Source organism: Melitaea cinxia, chromosome 10 (genome assembly GCF_905220565.1).
Source record: "Melitaea cinxia chromosome 10, ilMelCinx1.1, whole genome shotgun sequence".
Lineage (NCBI taxonomy): Eukaryota > Metazoa > Arthropoda > Insecta > Lepidoptera > Nymphalidae > Melitaea > Melitaea cinxia.
In genome coordinates, this window is record NC_059403.1 from 12040548 (window position 1) to 12062360 (window position 21813).

Sequence of the window (21813 nt, forward strand, 5' to 3'; positions counted from 1 at the left end):
ATTATATACTTGTACATATACAAACATACATATACACAACACTATATAAAAATAGTCGTATATAAAGGTAATTCATGTTATAATTCTAAATTTTTTATAGAATTATTCTTTTTTAGATATTTATAAAAATTTATCTAAACTTTATCACAGCTGTCACGTCTATTTAAATTATTGTTGTGTAAATTTAACTTCTGCAATACAATCAAAAACTGAACTGAATTCAGCACATTTTATTTGTTCAAAAACATTTCGCTATACAAATATAACTACTATCGTATATAAAAAATTCGAAATCTAAATAACAGCAGTGAAAATCCGGTAAAAATAAAACGGTATTAAAAATGGCAATGTCAATATAACAAAATTTACCGTGTGAGCAGTCGATGATGAACGCAAACATTCCGAAACGTGCGGCTTAATCAGATTTTCAATTATTATTATACAAACGACCGCCTCTCATGGGAGTATGGACACGGAAGCTGCATAGGTATACTCATATGCAAATATATCAACACGATATTTCGCTGACAAGAGACAGGTCTAAAATATCCGCTTATAATAAAATTTAATTTACTTTATCAATCTTCGGTCATTCAAGCCTCAATTTTAGTTACAATGAGTTTTAATTAAAATTGATTTTCGGTCAATTAATCTCCCACCTTTTAGTAAGGTAACGAAAAATTTTTGTCGAACAAGGCTATTGAAATAACATATAATAACTTACCTAATTTTAACGTCATCGCTTGATAAAAAAAATATATAGTAATAATTTTACTATTATAAAACAAAAATCTACCACTCACGTATCTGATAAAACGAATGTATCAAATGCAAAAAAAAAATACAAATTAAGCAAGACGTAATTATGAGATGGTAACTACTTATAACTTCGAAATTTTTCATCTTAGTTTCATAAATTGCAACAAAAATCGCTGATATATCTACCATACATAGACATATTTAAACAATCAAAACACATCCATCAATCAGTACAATAAAATTTAAGAATCCGAGTAACTAACTCATCCACACACTTCACACACATAAACACTAACATAATCTATTATTATAGATAGGACAGTACTATAAACTTAGATGAAATATAAACGCAAGTGAAACCGTATAGTTCATCTAGTTATTGACCAAAACGTTCTCGTCTCTGTTTTACGTATACATTGTATTCCATAGTCCTCGACACAATCCGTTACTCTGTACAATTTTCCAGCTTTAATCAATATGAATTACAATGCGGAGCCATCAATAAAGTTTTATTTATGGCTTATTTTTATAAATGTCGAGTGTTCATTGGAAGGGAATCGGTTCAGCGTCCACTCTTGTATTTGATGCGACCAATGGCTCGGAACGCGATACGTATTGTTCCATTTACACATACGAATGTATGTCCGATGCATTGTTTTTATATCGATGCGTTTATTGATTACATATATTTAAATATTAATAGTGTATAATATACATAATTAGATGCTTTTAAAGTTTTCGGTGGGGCTGGGCGGCGTTTACAAGTCTTCGTCGAGTCTTCACTTCGAAGACTCCGCAATCCCTGAAGACCAAAGTCTTCGTCCTTAAAGCAGTGGACTGCGATAGGCTGATGTGATAATGATGATGATCAGAGTTTGTAGTTCCAGCCTTTCAAAGAGGGCGTATATATGTAAAGTAGATCCGTGATTAGAAGCAAAGGTATCCAAAAGTTCGTCGATCTTATCACTTCTTTTTAACCGACTTCAAATAATTGTGTTTGCAGACAAACGAAAAAACCGACTTCAATTACATCGACAAGTAATACAACGTAGGCAGACGAAAAATTAGTTAAGTAAATAGGCATTATTAAAGATAACTCCAAAAGTTGTAATCAGATCTCTCTTCTTCATCTTAATTTTGTAAGCTCCGATTTTTGACTTTTTTTTTATATCACTAGGTCGGCAAACAAGCGTACGACTCACCTGATGGTAAGCGATTACCGTAGCTTATAGACACCTGCAACACCAAAAGCATCGCGAGCGCGTTGCCGACCCAATCCCCAATCCCTCCCAAGGAGCTCTGGTCATCTTACTCACCAACAGGAACACAATACTGTTTGAAAACAGTATTATTTTGCTGTGATCTTCTGTAAGGTCAAAGTACTTCCCCAGTCGGGCTGCTCCATATTTTGAGCAGAGAATTCCTGCTGTGCCCTACCTCAGACTGTCTGTTCTTGCATGTACTACAAGAAATTTAGAAAATAACTAACGATAAGCAAAATAAGTTGGATTGAAAACAATTATTAAAAAGTTATGTAACATCTGTATTATAAACTAGATATTAATAAAGGGTAGATAATAGATGATTTCAACGGCAACAAAAACCAGACAACGACATCCTTTAGATGAAGTTTCGACATTAGTAAGATTAAAGAGGACTCAAACGTTTGGTTTGAATGAAGAAAATCCTCAGACTTTCAATTTAAACTAAGTGCAGTGTCTGCTTTGGCGCCTAAAAGAAAATTACAAAGCGAATACAAAACACTGCATCCATTACTGTACACTATAGATATACAAAAATATATTTCCAATCATACAGGATAAGAGTAGTGTAAAGATATTCATTTACACATGATCGACGCGCATGTATCCGTTAAATGATATAGAGTAAAATACCGGGACAATCGAACAATGTGTCGTAATGAAAATCGTCATTACATATTTCAAAGTGTGAGTGCCGTAGACCACTACAAAAGCGACAACCAACAAAGTTCCAACATTATCCCGCAATTATCTAAATGCGAGTCTCACCGATGAATCGTCAGCGATTATATGCTTTGTCGCAGATGTGACAGCGATACACAAACGAGTTTGTTTTAATTAATCAAGCATATAATTTCGCCTCTCATTTAAAGTGTCATTCGAAATGCAATGATCGTGTTACAAACAAACTCCCGCCGTCTGTAATTTGATGCGTTTTTCTTTAGTAAATAGAGTGATTCCAGAGGAAGGTTTATATGACTGTATAATGCATGCATAATATAGTAGAGGAACACTGATAGTTTTTGCACCCGTGTGTAGCCGGGGCGGGTCGCTAGTTGTATATATGTAAGCTTGCTAATGACCTTTTTTTACAACGGGAAATGCTTTACGAACTTTGACGCCACGGCGTTGGGAGTTTGAGACTCGCTGACCGAGCTTTAGAATACCCACAAAACCCATCACACACCCGTAGCCGGTAATAACTGGACACCTTCATCCAGCTATTGCCGGCTCCTTTGTCCAGGGTGTATCAAGAAAAGGTTACCAGCATAGCACCCCAGTTTATTTAGAAGTTGGTCCAAGCCCTCGCAAGTCGTATACGTACTTGTAACTTTTTATTAGTATATAGAAGTTCTTATAGTACTCATTAAAAAATGCTGAGTATAATCGCATCATCTCATCGATTCGTGTTGCGTCGCTTTCTAACCACAAAAACATAATAACTGACAATCAAAGGTTTAATTCTATTTAAGAAATTTATATTGATATAAAATACTCAACCTAACACAAATTAAGCTCTAAAATGCTCTGTTCCAATTAATAGAAGTGAAGTGGTTAACCGTAATTGTTACGATTATGAATCACGAATTACCGAATAATCGTTGAAGCGATTTTACGTATTTATATATATAAACTATTTGTGACATTGTTATCCAAACGTGATATTTAAACTATATAGTGCTTTGTCTTCTAAATCGAATTAACAAATTATTGTTTAAAGTTAAGCTTTATTATTTTAGTAATTATAATTTATATTTTAGTAATTACTTTAGTAATTAAAAAGTAGCTACTTTTTGATAAAATTTTGCTCATATTTATAAGTAGAGAAAATAAATTGAAGTTCCATGCATTCATATCCCTACGACTCATGACTGGGATCCAAACAGAGCCTACACTAACTTTGAATTGCTCACCTGAAGTAACGAACGCCATTTTCAAGTCTCGATCTGAACCATAATTCAGTTCGAAGGACTAACAGTAATGTCAGGTTCAGGTCACTAAAAGCTTTAATTGGTAGATGATTGCCACACAATGCTCTTCCAAAACGTGAGTATGGTGTGCATTAACCCCAGTCGTGGGGGGTAAAGTATAGGTATAGGCAATCTCGTGCAAACTTTAGTGAAGATGTCTTCACATATACGACTACGTCTAAATGTGTTAAACCTCCGACAAGAACTACTCTTCGATATATAAAATAGTCCTGGCGAAGAGTAAAAACCGCAGTTGGACACTTGAAAAAGGTCAAAAGATCTGAAAGGCTACTCGCTCTGCGTAAGCGACGGAGACATGTGCGAACCGCACAAAGTATTTTTTTGCTTCGCTAGAGCGGCAATTGTTTATTTTTTTTTTACATACTAATTATAATTAATAATATTCATGCTATGCGAATTGACGCCGCGTTGGCTTAACGGTCACAGCCATGGATTATACCTGTTGCGCTGGCGGTTGCGGGTTCGATCCCCGCACGTGACAAACATTTGTATTGGCCATACAGGTTTTTGCCGTGATCTGGGTGTTTGTGCAGTCCTTGTGGGTCTCCCCACCGTGCCTCAGAGAGCACGTTAAGCCGTCGGTCCCGGTTGTTATTATGTACACCTGATAGCGATCGTTACTCATAGTAGGGAATATATCCGCCAACCCGCATTGGAGCAGCATGGTGGATTAAGCTCTGATCCTTCTCCTACATAGGGAAAGAGGCCTATGCCCAGTAGTAGGATATTACAGGCTAAAGCGTATGCGAATTTATATTAAATATATAAATATACTATTATAGCATTTTTTTTTTGTTTGCAATTATATACACTTCTTTAACATACTTTTGTAACTAAGTGAAGCGAAACTATTTTTTTCCCAATACTTTGATGTATTTTCTTCGAAACGCAGTTTGAAATTTTGTAATCGATTGAGCTGTTAAATATCACAATTGTTTTTATTTTAAAAACAAGGTTTTTGCTGAATTTTCTCGCAATTAATCCTTCGAGCGGTTTTTTTTTTTTTAAATTATATATCAATAATTCTGATATACCAGACATCATTCTTTTCATTATAATAAATTCATGCTAAACACTCAACGGCCGATTAAAAAAAAATCTTTAACCCGGAAAAAGTTAAGTTATTTTTTCAGGTCAGGCTAAAATATTAACGGGAGAAAACGAAACAGTTCACGCATGAAGCCGACGCCGAAGCACGAGCCACTGACGGAGTTTATAATACAAAAAAAAATCTGTGTATATTTAGAACCTTAAATGTGCGAGGTTTTTTATCTTAAAAACAATGGTTTCAAACATTTTACACGACTTAAAACGAACTGATTCCTCTCGAAGGCTTTATTAAACAACGCAAATGTAATCTGCGTAAATGTCGTTAGAATTACTTAGACGCCCATTCAGTTCGACCTTTATCTGTCCCAGCCTCCATTTGCTCAAATTGTAATGACCGTAACTCGGGATCTGAGAAATTTATACCGTTCTGCACAGAGAGAAAAAAATTAATTTAATTGGTAATAAATTAAGTCAGAAATATGTTTAGCGTACAAACGGACAGCCTGAAAGACAGATATTAATCTGTCTTTTAGGTGACAGCTAGTTGCTATAAAAATTATATTTTTTATATTTTTTTTATATTTCAACGGTATAAAATAACCAAAACATCTAAATCCCGAAATAAAAAATCTAATTCTAATTCTAATTAAGTGCTGAGATTACTATAATAGCGTCTCTCGTGGTTTTGGCTCTTCTAAAATGTATAATTGATAATAATTAAATAGTACGTGTACATTACACGTATACTTCACGTTGACTTGTTATATTATCATACTAGCTGTGCCCACGACTTCGTCCGCGTAGAATAGTGACTTTCATATCTTTTTGTTTCTATTGGATTACAAACACCGTCGTTTGGGTATTTACATGTTTAACGTGATTTTTTAAATTGGCATAACTTTTTTATTTATGAACCGATTGACATGAAACAAGCACTTAGTATTAAGTGAAGCTTATCATAATATATTAGTGAAAACCGCATCTAAATTGGATAAGTTGTATCTGAGATTAGCGTTCACAAATATAATACATTTTTATTATATGTATTGATATTGAGGTTTTAAAAATTAGCGACTAAACCACAAACACTTAGTACACTTATTCAAATTACTTACTAAGTACTTTGTTCACTTAAGTAACAACCTAGTTGTTACTTAAGTGAACATCGAAATTACTAAATTCATTATTATCATAAATTCATAATATATCATTCTAATTCATCATTATCATAAAGTTTACATCTAGTTTTCAGTTACTATAATGCTTATAATACTATATATATATATATGTATATATATATATATATATATATATGTGTGTGTGTGTGTGTGTGTGTATGTATGTGTGTGTGTGTGTGTGTCCCCGTAGACGTGTATCAATTCAAAGAAATATACAGATTCAGCGTGATACGCTGTTCTAAATTTTGCATTTTTTTAATGTATATATATATATATATGTAATATGAGAGGAAATACTAATTACAGCATATCTTATTGGCTAAGAAGTATTATTAAGGTACAGTCGAATTACGCGTTGCTTTAATGCCGTTATTTACAAAAAGAGCTTTAATCTCCATCGCTGCTGTTCTGTATTTTTCCACGAATTTGAAATCGAGATTTATGCCGGTTTCACTGAAATCCCCGATCGCGATACCGGAGTACCTGGATTTGTGGAAACGACTATTTTATGTTGATAGCTTGTTGGATAGTCTTAAGTGATATAATATGTAAAATAAGATCATACTTGAAGTATACAAAAAAAATATATATGTGCAATAACATTGTAAGGTAACACATAGATTTATTTCTACATATACGCATGTAATCGAATTTTGTCATAATCTAAATATATATAAATGAATGTTTGTCTGTATATCCTTTATAGAATCGTAAACTATACATTTGATTATGTCATGATCTTGAGCAAAATGTTGTGCATGAGCCCACAAAGGTTTTTGAGTTGGTACGACCATATAATAAATTTAAAAAAAAGCGTAAAACGTGCGCCGGGTACATACAGCTAGTATATTGTATTTATGAGCTTTGTCATTACATTTTCTAAAATTTATATTTATTTTTTCTTTATTTAATGCTTTATTGTACACATTATATCATAGAAATACAACATTTTACTATATTTAAAACAAATGTGCAATTGCGATTCCTTACAAGCAACTATGAAACAACCTTAAGAACTTCAAAAACATGAACAACCTTAAATGTTTTACTAATGTAGGTATACAAAATAAACAACTAAAGCAATACTCGTAGATCATCCCATATCTTCGCATATACAATTCAATATTCTCTTAAATATATCAATCTAACCGAACAAATACGCGATAATAGTAGTTCAGCGTGCATAGTAAATACGAACGATAAAGCCTTATAGGAGGTGCTCATGCGTGCTGCAGCGTCGGCGTCGTTTGAACACGTCCGCAGATTAATGCATTCAATCGTCTGAGTGATTCGGATGCGCCTTGGGCTGCGACGCTGTTAGGGTTGATAGTATATTGAATCAAAGTAACAAATAGTTGGATTTAATTCGACAAATTTAATTAGTTAATTTAATATAGAATAATTCTTTAGTATATGGACGAGAGGATTTTTTTTGATTATACTCTTTTGTTTGTTATACTTATGCTAGTTTCGGTACCTGTTAATTTTAAGTCTATAAGAAATTATGATTTTATTTATGTTCACGTTACTTTACTGAGCAGAGATTAAAGAATGATTGAAGTTTAATACGCTACTTTTCAAAGGAGTATAGCCAAATAATAAGCTATCAGCTTTTGTAATGTACCTGTCCCCCATACGCTTTCCATCGGGTGCACCATACACCTGTTGCAAAGTTGTATAAGACGTAGTTGTGGTCCTACGGTAGTAGCAGTACGGGATGTAATATGACATCTAAAAACTGTTCCAGAAGTATAATTTTCACAATACAACCTTGTGAGTTTTGGTAGAGACGGAACTGGTGTTCCGACTCAAAATTCACAAGAGGCCCAAGCCCAGGGCCTACGACAATTTGTGGGCCCCCAAATGTCTGAAAAAATTTACTTAAATACCGTACAGGAATGCTAAAATTTTTATATATTTCGATTTAAAATGAAATATTCACCCTAAAATGCGGCTGAAAATTTTCAGATAATAGAAATTTTGTTTAAATACGACAAACAATCATCAATTAAATATCTATTTTATGCATGGGTTGTGTAGAACAGAAATCTCTAAAAAAGAATGGTTGTATTATAGAACATATAATAAAATGGTAGGAATGTCAAAACTGTACATTGAATATTTTTTTAAAAGAATACTTGGGGTGTGATCTACAATCGATACCGAAGCCAAAAATATAGTTTTTAGATTATTTGTCTGTGTGTCTGTTTGTCTGTTTGTCTGTATGTATTTTCGGGATAAACTCCAAAAGTACTGCATGGATTTACTTCAAATTTGGCACGAATATTATTAAGAACTCGGGTCAACATATAGGCTACATATTATCATGCTATCACCTACCGGGAACGAACAGTGAACCTTTATTTCCTCAACGCATTCTCACGAGATTCAACGCAGTCTTTCACAACGTGTAATCTAACGACGCATATTTGAATGTTGTTGTTATTATGTTAATAACCATTCTATATAAGCTAGCTTCACACTATAAAAATTATGCAATATTACGCAATTATCTAAGCCGATAAACATAATTAAATGAATATAAGTAGACAAGACAATTTTAAAGCAGCACCATCTATGAGATTTTTCTGTACATATGAAATGTAAAGAAGAAACGGGTAAATGATTATTATTTTAAAAGGTATAATCGTAGGTATTTTTAGTGCTGTATAGCGTTCACGCAGACGACGTCGCGCGGACAGCAGCTAGTTAATTATAACAAGCATTTTTTATTCAATAACCGATCGAGAGCTCGATTGCGGTCTTAATAGTCTAATTTTGCTTGTTCACAGGAAGTTGCTTTAATTTTTTTGCTGTTTTATTTTTGTTGCGGACTAACGCAACACCACGGGCGCGGTGCGCGGCGAGGGACGGAGGGACAGCCCCGCCATCGGATCGGAGAGAGGACTACGGCGGCTCGACCTACGACACGTCAGCGACCCTTTGTTTCTACGCCTAAGACTATATTATATATTGCTGCATTCACATTTTTGTTCCCGAAACGGCTAATAAACCAGATATATGTATATACAGTCCACTTAGTATCAATTTAACGTTCACCAGAACACTAACATTTTATATTTCATTTACTTCATATCCAAATAAGTTTCATTTTCTTAATATATCTTAGTGCAAAATAAAGTGTGTACCGATTAAATTTCAATATCGGTGCACTTAAAAATAGCAATATAAAATTAGTTTACAAAAATTTAGTACTTATAAGTAGTTTCCTAGAGAGCGTGTCTTATAATGTTTACATTTACATAGTTATACTAACTAAAAGCTTATTAAAAATAATTCGAAATTGTATGCTGTACGAAAAAAAGGACGCACGCAAAGGAATACTTCGTGATCACATGTATGTAACATTTTGTGTGACCACCTTACGACTGGATAATATCCTACAGACGATATATATATATATATATATATATATATGTGTGTGTGCTGTGTGGCTACGGCACCAAATAATATAACCACCCCCTCTTTTCCCGTGGGTGTCGTAAGAGTAAGAGAGGCGACTAAGTGATAACAAGGTTCCACTACCACCTTGGAACTTAAGAAGCCGACCGATGGTGGGATAACCATCTAACCGCTGGATTTGAAACACACAGGCCGAAGACGGGCAGCCGCGTCTTAGGTGCGACAAAGCCCTGCGGTCACCAACCTGCCTGCCCAGCGTGGTGACTATGGGCAACACACATGAGTTCACGCATTTTTGGCGCGAACTTGTGGAGGCCTATGTCCAGCAGTGGACTGCAATAGGCTGGAATGATGATGATGATATATATATATATATATATATATATATATATATATATATATACATATATATATATATATATATATATACATATACATGTGTGTGTGTGTGTGCGTGTTTATAATATATTATATATTATAATATTAAAAGTTATTTATTACATTAATATCAACTGTTATGTAATCTAATAGTCATGTTGAGCCCTATATTTTGTTCACAGTGAAATACTATCGTACAAGAACAGATACGTAATAGCAGATTGTCTGGTCACCTGAAGGTATTCAGACGTGTCGTTGTCGAGCGAGTGTAACAACAATTGTCCGTAACATTTGTTTTAATAGGATATAATCACTCCACATAAATTATATATCATTTTATAGATAATTGCTTGCTCTACCCGCATTATCAAATCAAAAATTTATTGTTGGTTTTGTTTTAGTAAATTAATTAATTATTAAAATTATATAAATGACGGCTTTAATTTTGAAACAACTTCAACATGATTGGTGGTTGGTATATATTTTGTTTAATTTCAAATTAACTCACGTATTTGTAATTTTGTAAAGTGATAATTATTATAATTAGTAGTACTTTAGTGCGAATTATTCGTTCGGGTATAGCTAGTAAATAAAAATTACGTTGAAAAACAAAAGCACATAAACTTATCTTGACCATAAGTATTTACACTTTTATAAGCCGAAAATGACCTGTTCACGCCCACTAGTGGACAAAGAGCTCCCTCTTCAATAGGTAGACGGTTGGAGCGTGGTCTCGTGCGTAGGCTATAGGTACTGCTCCATTGCAGATATACTTGCTTACTAAGAGTAACAACTATCAGATATCACAATCTTTCCTTTTTACCAACGTTTGCCCTATTCCTTAAATAAGATAATACTAAAAATGCTAATAATACAATATATATTTGTCATCCTATATAATTATAAACTAGTGATACATTTCCTTTTTAAAATTATATACAAGTTTTTTTAGCATAAATTGAAGACTATTTTGAGTGCTGATAAGTGACGTTTCATTAAAAAGTACTACAGTAATAAAAGTACTTATATTTATATACTTTTAGCTATACTAGGCATACTAAAAAAGTATTATTAAAGTAAAACTTATTTAAGAGTTTTATTTAAGAAAATATTATAATAGACTAAGCTACAAACCAGACGTGATCGTCACCCATCTGCCTAACTGATAAAAATTAAATAACTATCTTCTATGGTATGTTAAAGATAAATAGTAGAAAAGTCGGCTAGAAAATTCCTGGCCACGCTATACCTGCCACCCAGTAGTTGTGCCTGGAAAATAACAGACAACACAAAATTTGCATTTTCTACATGCTTTATACTATCGGTAGTAATTAAATAAGTGTTGCAATTATGAATTATTACAGCCAGGCCAGGATTTTTCAGACAACCCTTTCGCAACTATTTTTCTAATATACAAAAATAAGTAAAAAATAATTGTTACCCATTAAGAAGATGGGTGAAGTTCGTAATTCCTACTATATAACATTTTAATTTTGTAACTAGATACGCTTCTAGCCTTCTGAAAAATTTAATTTAGTTTTTTTTTTTCGTAATAATGCATTGGCTAGGTAATTTATTTATAATATTGTTAAATATTAATATTTTCATTTTTTAATCTCGACCGAAAATCTTAACGCGACAGTCAAATTATTCGGTACAAGTTAAGCACTTAAGATTCCGCTGTCGAGTTGCCGTGTAATTTACATAATAATACCAATTACGTCTTAGAAGTGTTCATTTTGAAATCTGAATGCGTGACAAGATTTTATCAGAATCTATTAGCGAAGAAAAAAGTTTTGTATTAGCAAGTATTCTATTTGCATTTTATAATAGTTTATTCGGTTCGTTTACAAACTAAAATCCATGTCACTCTTTAAAAATAATGTCACAGAGAAACAGGACAGCTTAGTCATAGCTGAAAATACGGGTCAAAAACTAGCATGACACTCTTTGTATATGTGTTACACACAATACATTCCAAAGCCGCAAAGCGGAACAGACACTGTTTTATTTTTCAAAGACATTACTTTTAACTTAGCTTAGAAGATATTTTACACCGTCCGTTATTAAAAAACCTCAAAAGATTTATAGAAATGCTTATAAAATAGGATTTTCTCCGTGTTAGGGGGAAACGTTTAATGCCCGCGGCGCCTAGGACATTGTGAGGACTCTCGTGAAATTCTGCCTTTGTTGCGGACCCACAACGGTTCTACACAGCCGCAATTTTGCACACACTTTACCATTGAAAAGGAAGACGGTACATTTCTCAATGGGCCAATTTTACACTTCACCGCCTCCATCGAAAAGTAAGAAAAATCCCGACTTAGGGTACCTACGTTATCGAAACGTCAGTTATCTCTATACATTTTTTTTTAATATTTACAAATTATTTGCAAAAATAATCAATAAATACATAAAAAATATTCCAATCCTACACGTAATTATGTAAGATCAAAACAATACACCATCCTATTTAGGCCAGTAAGAGGCTAATTAGTTTATTAAAAAAGTTCCATAGATAAGTCATCCCTCTAAAGGTAAAGGAGCGTCAACATTAAATAGAGTATGCTTGAGTTCCGCATTCCTTGCTGTGCAATTTTCATAAGCACAGTTCGAGCATGCCGTAATTAGTATTCGCAAAGAAGTCCTTTCAGAAAGTCTCACGGTTGCCGTACTTCAAAAAGAGGTCCCTGCTCTAAAAGCCCTTCAACAAAACGGAGCGTGAACTTCGTACATGAATTTTAATGATATGACACTGTAAGGAACGGGTTGATAATAATAAATGACATTGCCTTTTAAATCTACGAAAGTTATTAGTAACTTACTTATTTTAATACTAATAATTCTTGTCAAAAATCTATTAGCCTTAAAGGAAAATAGTTATGTATTTTCATCTACTTTAGTTGGGCTGGGCGGTATTTAGGCAACTTCGTCGAATCTTCACTTCGAAGATTCCGCAATGCCTAAAAACAAAATTCTTCAAGCGATGCGTTCTGCTGGTGTTAGCATACGGAGCCAAGACGTAGACACTGATGAAAGGACTGGTCCACTAGTTTAAAGCCGCTCAACGTGCAATGGGGCACTCTCTTGGAGTTTCTCTCCAAGATATTATTAAAATAAGACCATCCGCGAGAGAACAAAAGTAACCAACATAGCCCACAGAATTAGCATATTGTAGTTGCAGTGTGCTAACAGTCTCCTGCGTCACAGGACCGATATCCGTTGGAGCAGACGTGTCCTGGAGTGGAGACCGTGTGTTTTCAAACGCAGTGTGGGACGTCTACCGGCCCGCTAGACCGGTCTAAGTAAGAACACCGGTATAAGCTGGAAGAGGATTGCGGAAAACTGAGAAGTTTGGGGTGAAAAACTTAGGGAGTCTTATGTCCAGCAGGAGACTGCAATAGGATGAACACGTGTGACTGGTTGTTCAAAGACTTTATTATTTAGGTACTAAGTAATTTTTTACATTAAATATTATGTTTTTTTTTCAAAAGTTGCTTGGTAGCGCTGATTTTTTTTTTTTTTTTCTTTAATGGACCTTGATTTTAATTATATTCTTCTTCTATATATATATGTGTTTTTTTTATATTTTCCCTAGCTAAAAAGCTTCGGAGAGATACATAAATCTCTGAAAAATGTCTAATGTGATGCCTTTGTCTAAAAACACTTAATATCCTGACTTCAAAATAGTCCAATACCCTCATTTCTTATAATCATTAAAAGCTTAGTAAATGAACTTTTTAGCCAATACGTGTGTAATTCAATATATCTTAAATTACAGAATATTTAGTTATATTTTCTAGGTTTATATATCATTCTATATCGTAAACAACTACTACAATATCAAATACCAAAATTAATAAACGACCTACCAGCTTCACTAAAAAATGAAATTACAAAAACAAACATAAAATATAAATTAAAACAATATTTCTTATCGTTAATAAAAATAAACATTCAATAATATCGTTCTATGTACTGCTGCTGCGACTGTATTATTTTGTGTTATTGATTTCTAAAACTTGGAGGATAACTGTGTAAAAATGTTGTTCGTATTGTTACTGTTAAGTTGTTATAATAATGCTATGGACTTATTTTTGATATTGTGAGCGTACGGTGTCGAATGCCGTTGTGCGCATAAATCAACGATGATTTTTGTCACACCGTTGAATTTTCTATTTTAAATAAATAATAAAAAAATAAAATAAATTTATCATTCTCATTATCGGCATACAGAAATATAAAAATAGTAAGTAGACCTTTTTCATTTTTAGACGTAAAAGAAATGAAATATCCAGTTGTATTAAAAATATTCATATGGTATTTTGTTAAAAGAATAATCTAAAGTTAACCGGTTCTCATGCTGTCATACCTCAATTGATGGATTAATTGTGACCAAATTACAAAACCTTGTATAAAATTTATACGACAGTGTCCGCACTCAAATAATGGACATGAAGTATCTATTATAACTTTTTGTATCGCAGCTAACATCTTCTCCTTATAGTAAGAAGGGAGCTGTAAGAAAGAAATCTTTATGTACTTTAAAATCTTATTCATCCTTTTAAGCCTACCCATTTGCGACTCCACTGTTTCTGAAAGTGTTTGATAGTGTACATACACTTAACATTAGGGGTGTGCATATAATTCGAACTTACGCATTATTCGTCGAATATTATACACACATTACATTACATTATTATATTCGATTCGAAACTTAAATCGAGTAATTCGAAAATTGGAATTATTCCAAAGTTCCTGAATAATTAAAAAAAATCAAATAATTTGAAAAATTTCAAATAATCCGAATTATTATATTGTTTGCAAATTTTCGAGTATTTTGAATTAAGAGTTTGGTATGTTCGATATTCAAATATGAAATTAACAGTTAATTTACATTTTATTTAAACCACAAAATATAATTACACAAATAGAACAATTAGCATAAAAATTGGCTACAAATTTGATTTTTTTCAAACGGAAATTAATAATTAAAAAAAATATTTTTTTTTTTTCGATTCGATTCGAACGATATTCGCACACACCTACTTAACATCATTACAATGATTCTACAAATATGGTTTTGTCAAAATTAAAGATCATTGGTCGATAATTGACATAATAATGAAATTTTTTGTCACTTTTAGTAGCATTTGTCGCGACCGATATTGCAGATATATAAGTCAGTGATCTTGAGTGAGTTACTTATAATTGGTCTATATAATGAAATGGCACTGTCAGTTTAAAAAAAACATTACACTAAAATTAGTCACGTCCACGAAAGTTTTTAATACCTCCGTCATATGCCCTAAACTGAGTCGTGGACGTGAGGTAAAGGCGGACCCTGTAATACGTACCCTTTTATTCCCTCGACGCTCTTAGAAAGCTAATTATGAAAATTTCACGAACAAGGTATATTTACTTTTAAATATATTCTCATTGCAATTGAGCAATATCAAAATAAAAACATTTTTATCTCTTTAAAAGAACTTTTGATACATCATTTGACAGAGTATGCAATACTCTATAAAAAATTAATTGATTATATGTGTAGTTAATGTGAAGCTACCGCCGATTACGAATTTACATGTTCAGCTGTGAGTTGACAAAGATTGGCAAAATTCTCAACAGTTACTCTTTTAAAAGCCATTAAATAATAAATGCAATAAAATATTGGATTTCCCTAAAAATTTTATACGGAACAATTATACATATTTATTAGAGTGAGAAATGATATCCGAGGGTATTATCACTTCAGCCTACCGCAGTCCACTGCCGGAAATAGCCTCCACAAATTCCCGCCAAAAATGCGTGAACTCATATGTGTTGCCCATAGTAACCACGCTGGGCAGGCAGTTTCGTGACCGCAGGGCTGGCTTTGTCGCACCAAAGACGCAGCTTCGGCCCGTCTTCGGCCTGTGTATTTCAAAGCCAGCAGTTGGATGGTTATCCCGCCATCGATCGGCTTTTTAAGTTCCAAGGTGGTAGTGGAACTGTGTTATTCCTTAGTCGCCTCTTACGACACCCGTGGGAAGAGAAGGGGTGGCTATATTCTTTACTGCCGTAACCACACAGCATAACCGAAGGTATACCTTCAATAAAAATATTTTGAAACAAAAATAACTCAATAGGTATTCAATTTATTTCGCCTACTTTTACTTTGATAATTCCGTTATAATTTTCATTTCACTGTTTAAAATATATTATATCAATATTAATTTATTTTTATTGAAGTCCAGGTAAAATCATATTTGAAAAATTAAAATCATAAAATACTTAAAACAATAAATCGAAACAGTAGTTTTAAAACAATGAAGCTCTCTGATTGAATTTCATTCGAATGCAGTTGAACAACGTCGAGTGGGTATTAATATCAGATTTAAGTGGAAGTAATATAAAATATATATTTTTACAAACGCAGTTATCTGTTGAACTTAGTAATTATGAATTATAATTTTATAATAATATTCCTTAACTTAAACAAATTAAATATTTGCGATCATTAAAGAGTCTTACATTTTTTAACCGACTTCCAAAAAAGGAGGAGGTTCTCAATTCGACTGTATTTTTTATTTTTTATGTATGTTACATCAGAACTTTTGACCGGGTAGACCGATTTCGACAAATTTTGTTTTAATCGAAAGGTGGTGTGTGCCAATTGGTCCCATTTAAATTTATTTGAGATCTAACAACTACTTTTCGAGTTATATCTAATAATGCGTTTTTACTTGACGCTTTTTTCGTCGACCTACGTTGTATTATACCGCATAACTTTCTACTGGATGTACCGATTTTGATAATTCTTTTTTTGTTAGAAAGGGGATATCCCTAGTTTGGTACCGTGATAAGGAAACCAGGATCTGATGATGAGATCCCAGAGAAATCGAGGGAAACTCTCGAAAATCCGTAATAACTTTTTACTGGGTGTACCGATTTTGATAATTTTTAATTTAATCGAAAGCTGATGTTTATCAAGTGGTCACATATAAATTTTATCGAGATCTGATAACTACTTTTTGAGTAATCTCTGATAACGCTTAGTTGCTTGACTATTTTTTCGTCGATCTACGTTGTATTACTTGTCGATGTAATTGAAGTCGGTTTTTTTTTCGTTTGCGAGCAAACACAATTATTATACCGTTATAACCTAAAGCTCTTTTCAGTTTTGTTTCGAATCTCTATTCGATTTTTACTTATTATTTATGTCTATTATCTATTTATTAGAAAAATAATCAAATCAATATATAGATACTTTTTACAATTTTACACATGCTTATTATCAAAAAAATAATAATTAACGTACAAGTGGATAGTACAAGAAATATTTTCCGTGCAAATGAGAAGTCTTAAGGCACACTAATTACGAGTACAGTACGATGCAAATTATTCAAAACTGTCTGTCTGTACTATGTCACGTGTGTTTTTATAGCTTTTTCCTTTTCATTCTATTAATTTGTTTGCTTTTTGTTAAGGGTTACAGTTAAAATATTTAAAAAAAATCAAATTTACAATTCTTAATAAAAAAATTCCCATTTTTGCATAAACGTGTTTTATTTACATTATAATACAAACAAAAAACAAAATAAAACAGCTTTTAACTGTCGTATTGTAATCTCAATATCGTAAAAACACTCTTGCAAAATTATTTTCGCGTAGAAATTGGATTGAAGAGCATGATTTTATTTAACGTATTTGTATAAAACGTTTATATTTCAAGATATTTTGGTGAAATTCCAAAAACCACATATATTTTTTTTTTATATTTCAAGCGGCTGTGGCTGTACTAGGCCTTTTAAAGTTCAGCGTGCCGTATCTACATCAAAAGCTCTTACTCTGCCCGGTTTCCATCGATACTAATTAATAACGCTCCTTCACAAATGTTTTTGCGTGGTTCTTTTATATTACCTAACCGCATGATGAGTCTGGAGCATTTCATGAACAATTACGCTAATAGGTCTGATTTAAATGATTTATTGAAGATACTTTTATCTATCTAAATAAAAGTGAATCCCCAATATGCATGTAAGATCACTTTCGAAAGACTAAACGAAATTAGATAATTCATTCATTCCTTTCTTACATTTTTTTGTATTTTAATAATAATTACAAAACTGTAATGAACTTATATTTTAATAAACATACATTCTAAGAGCCAAAACTAGAAGTATATACAAATTTATCGTCCTATATTAATACACTCATCACTCATCTAGATACGCTATATAACCAAATAGAAAACTTCTTAGTCTTCGTATATATAACTCAACGCAGGTTCATTTATGGTTGGACTCATATTTATTACGAGATATCAGTTTTAAGTGGATGCTAAAAACTTCATAAATATTTATAAGAGCGTATCTATGCGATATGCGTGAATGAAGTATATGAGCACTAAAAAGGCCCTTATTATAATTTCCACTCTTCCTAATAGCTCTCGCATGTGCGCCCGAGCTGCATATTATACGTAATTCGCATATTTTGTGGTTAAGCACACTTGCTAACTAATTTATGTGCATAGGTTGTACGTTTGAGAGAGTCGCAAAAGCTATGAAATGTTTTCATAAAATAAAAAGTCATAGACCTTTATGCATCACAGGATTGATGCGGTCCGCGTATTAACGTTCTTATCAATGTAGCATCAATTAGTGTACTTATAAATTAAATGTTATCGTAATGAACAAGACAGGACGAGTGAATGATGTTTTTGACGTTCCGTTAAATACTCAAATAATTGCATGCTTTCTGGACTTCCGATAATATAATAACATTTTTTATAAAAGATATAAAAATTACGCTGGGCTAAACAATAGTATTTTACATTTAAAACTCCTGTGATATCAAGGAATCACTCTGTTGTATTATAATGAAAAAATACACAAACCAGCAATTAACCAATAAAATGAGAGAACTTAAATACCTTACACACATTGTCAGACATTTGAAAGGTAATACGCTTCGATTGAGTTATCTATTCTCGAATTTCTTACGTAATTAGTGATAACTAGCTCAGTGAAATAGATACCTGCATTTGAAACTATGATTATCTGCTTTATTGTTTGTTCTATTTCACTTATCGTTAAATTATCTACAGTAAAAGATTCGTTGCTTCTATTATATTTACTATTATTTTTGCCATAGCTCTTTAGTCGTTACATCGTGGCAATGTGTAAGAAAAATACTGTTTGGTTTTAAAAAATATAACACTTAACAACTGAGTACATAATAAAAAAATGTTATTAATTTCTTTATCTAAAGTAGGTTTTCTTTTTATATATTTAGCTGTGCTCTGCGGTTTCACCCGCGTTCATTTGAGGAAAATTTACTTTTTAAATGTAGCAAACACAAAAATAACTTTTCGGTTCATATCAGTAGCTCCCGAGATTGGCACATTCAAACAAATAAACTCAGAGATTGTAAGGCTAGTTAATAAGTTAATATCTAAGTCTTCTAAAGTTGCAGTAAAGTACCGAGCAGTACGATGCATGTTTTAAAAGAAAAAAATTAAAAAATATGGAATAACAAAAGCATGGACCTTATAAGCCTGTGGTCATATCACTTACATAAAAAAAAAAACAAATAAACTCTATAGCTTCATAATATTTGTATAGATGAAATTTTATAAGCACTTGACAATTTTTATCCAACGTGGACCTTCAACCCAACTCATATGAGACATTTCTTACACATTTTAATACCACCCCTAATCTAATTTCTCTAAGGTATTTCCAACTAAGATCGTGTAGCTGATGTAGCTTTATCTCAATGTGTGTGTCACACAGAACCGGTCTGGCTATATAAGTTCCACTTTACTGGCTCATCAGTCAAAAAACATCAACAGTACTGTTTGTCCCAGCATACAAATTTAGCGTAGTTATAAGATTGTATTTCACATATATTAATTGTATTTGATAATTTTTATTATTATTTATTAAAGTTGGACCTTGACCTCGGCATTATGTTCAAAACTAGAAGCTTTTGAAATGTGGATATACAGACGTATGCTCCGAATATCCTGGACCATGAAAATAACAAATGTTGAGGTTCTGCGCCGAATGAATAAAAGGTTGGAGATAATGAGGATTGTGAAGGAAAGGAAGCTGCAGTATTTTGGTCACATAATGAGAGGACACAGATATCGGATTCTTCAGCTTGTGATTGAAGGAAAAATCGAGGGAAAACGCCGACCAGGCAGAAGGAAAATATCCTGGCTGAAGAACCTCCGTGAATGGTTTAATCTAAGTACTCGCTCTCTCTTCCGTGCTGCAGCTTCGAAGATTAAGATAGCCATGATGGTCGCCAACCTTCGTAGAGAAGAGGCACCGTAAGGAGAAGAAGATAATTTTTATATATTTCTAAAAGTTGAAGGAATAGCAAAAAACGAGTGTGCTTCACACGACTAAAATAAAACTAACGAAACGTAACTCTGTCCCTCTCTTTCTACCTTCACTAACTCATATCTCCCTCTCAACTTCCGTTCGCCTCGCCCGATCACACATTTCGTAACGCTCTCGTCACGCATTTGCCAGCTTACTCCCCAAGTAAAATGTGCGTAAAGAACTTTTACTTAAAAATTTGTTTCAATTTCCCCTCTTGAAAGCTCTTATTTCCTCATTATACGGTAAGACAATAATTTTATAACAGCTACACAATATATAAAGTTAATTTTAAATTACAATTTATAAAAAATATTATTTGATGGTTAAACAACAGTGACTCGATTAAAATACGGGTGTCATTTTGACACAGGCAACATCATCAGCTAGTACAATTAAAAAACGTTAATTGTACTGTACGTAATTGTACTGTTATTGTACAGTAACATACAGGTGACCTGTATGTTACTGTAACAAATCATAAATCTAGCCAGGACACGTACCAACTGTATGAGTAGGAAGTGAAAACACTACATAGAATTGTACTTGAGTAACTGAGATGTGAGACCGCGCTCGAAACAGTCTTACTAATGGCCACTCAACAAAACTAGCACCGATACGTTTAGCAAAATATTTTATAATTATTTCGTATGTATTCATTATTATTATAAATAACACAAATTTTTTTCATTTATAACTTCATTTATATGAAAAAACAATTTTTTGAACCAAAAGAATTGTAAATAGAAAAATTGAATTAATCGACATTTTTATAGCCGTTCCATTCCGTAATAACGAAATCTGAATTTTATATTGTATTGAAACTGTACCGAACGGAAAACTGCCACGTATCTGCAAGTTTTAAACACCTGCAGTGCGAATAGCAAAAAATCCAACGTGCATTCGCAACCGATTTTACTCTTTGAATAAAACTATCGTAGAATATAAAAATATCTTGAATTTAGTATAGAGAAATTTCAATTTAATCAAATTTACATAGACAATCTACAAGTATTCATTTCACGAAATACACAAAGGTTAAATCTATCTATAAATAATAATAATAAGAAAAAACTCAGATCCTGACAAGTAAATTTCACCTTAATTCCAAATTTAAAGAAAGTTTGATTTGCATGCACTTCAACAAATTTAATACAAAAATAATGATAAAAATTACAGTATACACACTTACAATACTGAAGTTAAAGCGATGTATAGAACTTACCTACTAAGTCAGCACGTGGATGCACTTTATGCATAAAGTATAGCCGTCGAACAAAGCTTTGATCCGACAATAACGCAAATGGGTGCCTTTTAATGTATTTGATCAATGAATACAAACAATAGTACTATTGTATTTGAATATCACTCCTCGTTGAGTTGAAATAAAACTTATGTG

The 21813-nt window shown here is 32.7% G+C and overlaps 1 protein-coding gene across 1 annotated transcript in view; it reads left to right on the plus strand.

Moving 5' to 3' along the window:
• Nucleotides 1-20366, plus strand: part of LOC123657427 — a 62484-nt gene extending 42118 nt beyond the window's left edge. The window contains exon 5 of the mRNA XM_045592973.1: nt 19976-20366. Within this exon, the coding sequence (XP_045448929.1) occupies nt 19976-20366 (391 nt within the window). The remainder of the gene's footprint in view (nt 1-19975) is intronic.
• The last annotated feature ends 1447 nt before the right edge of the window (nt 20367-21813 follow it).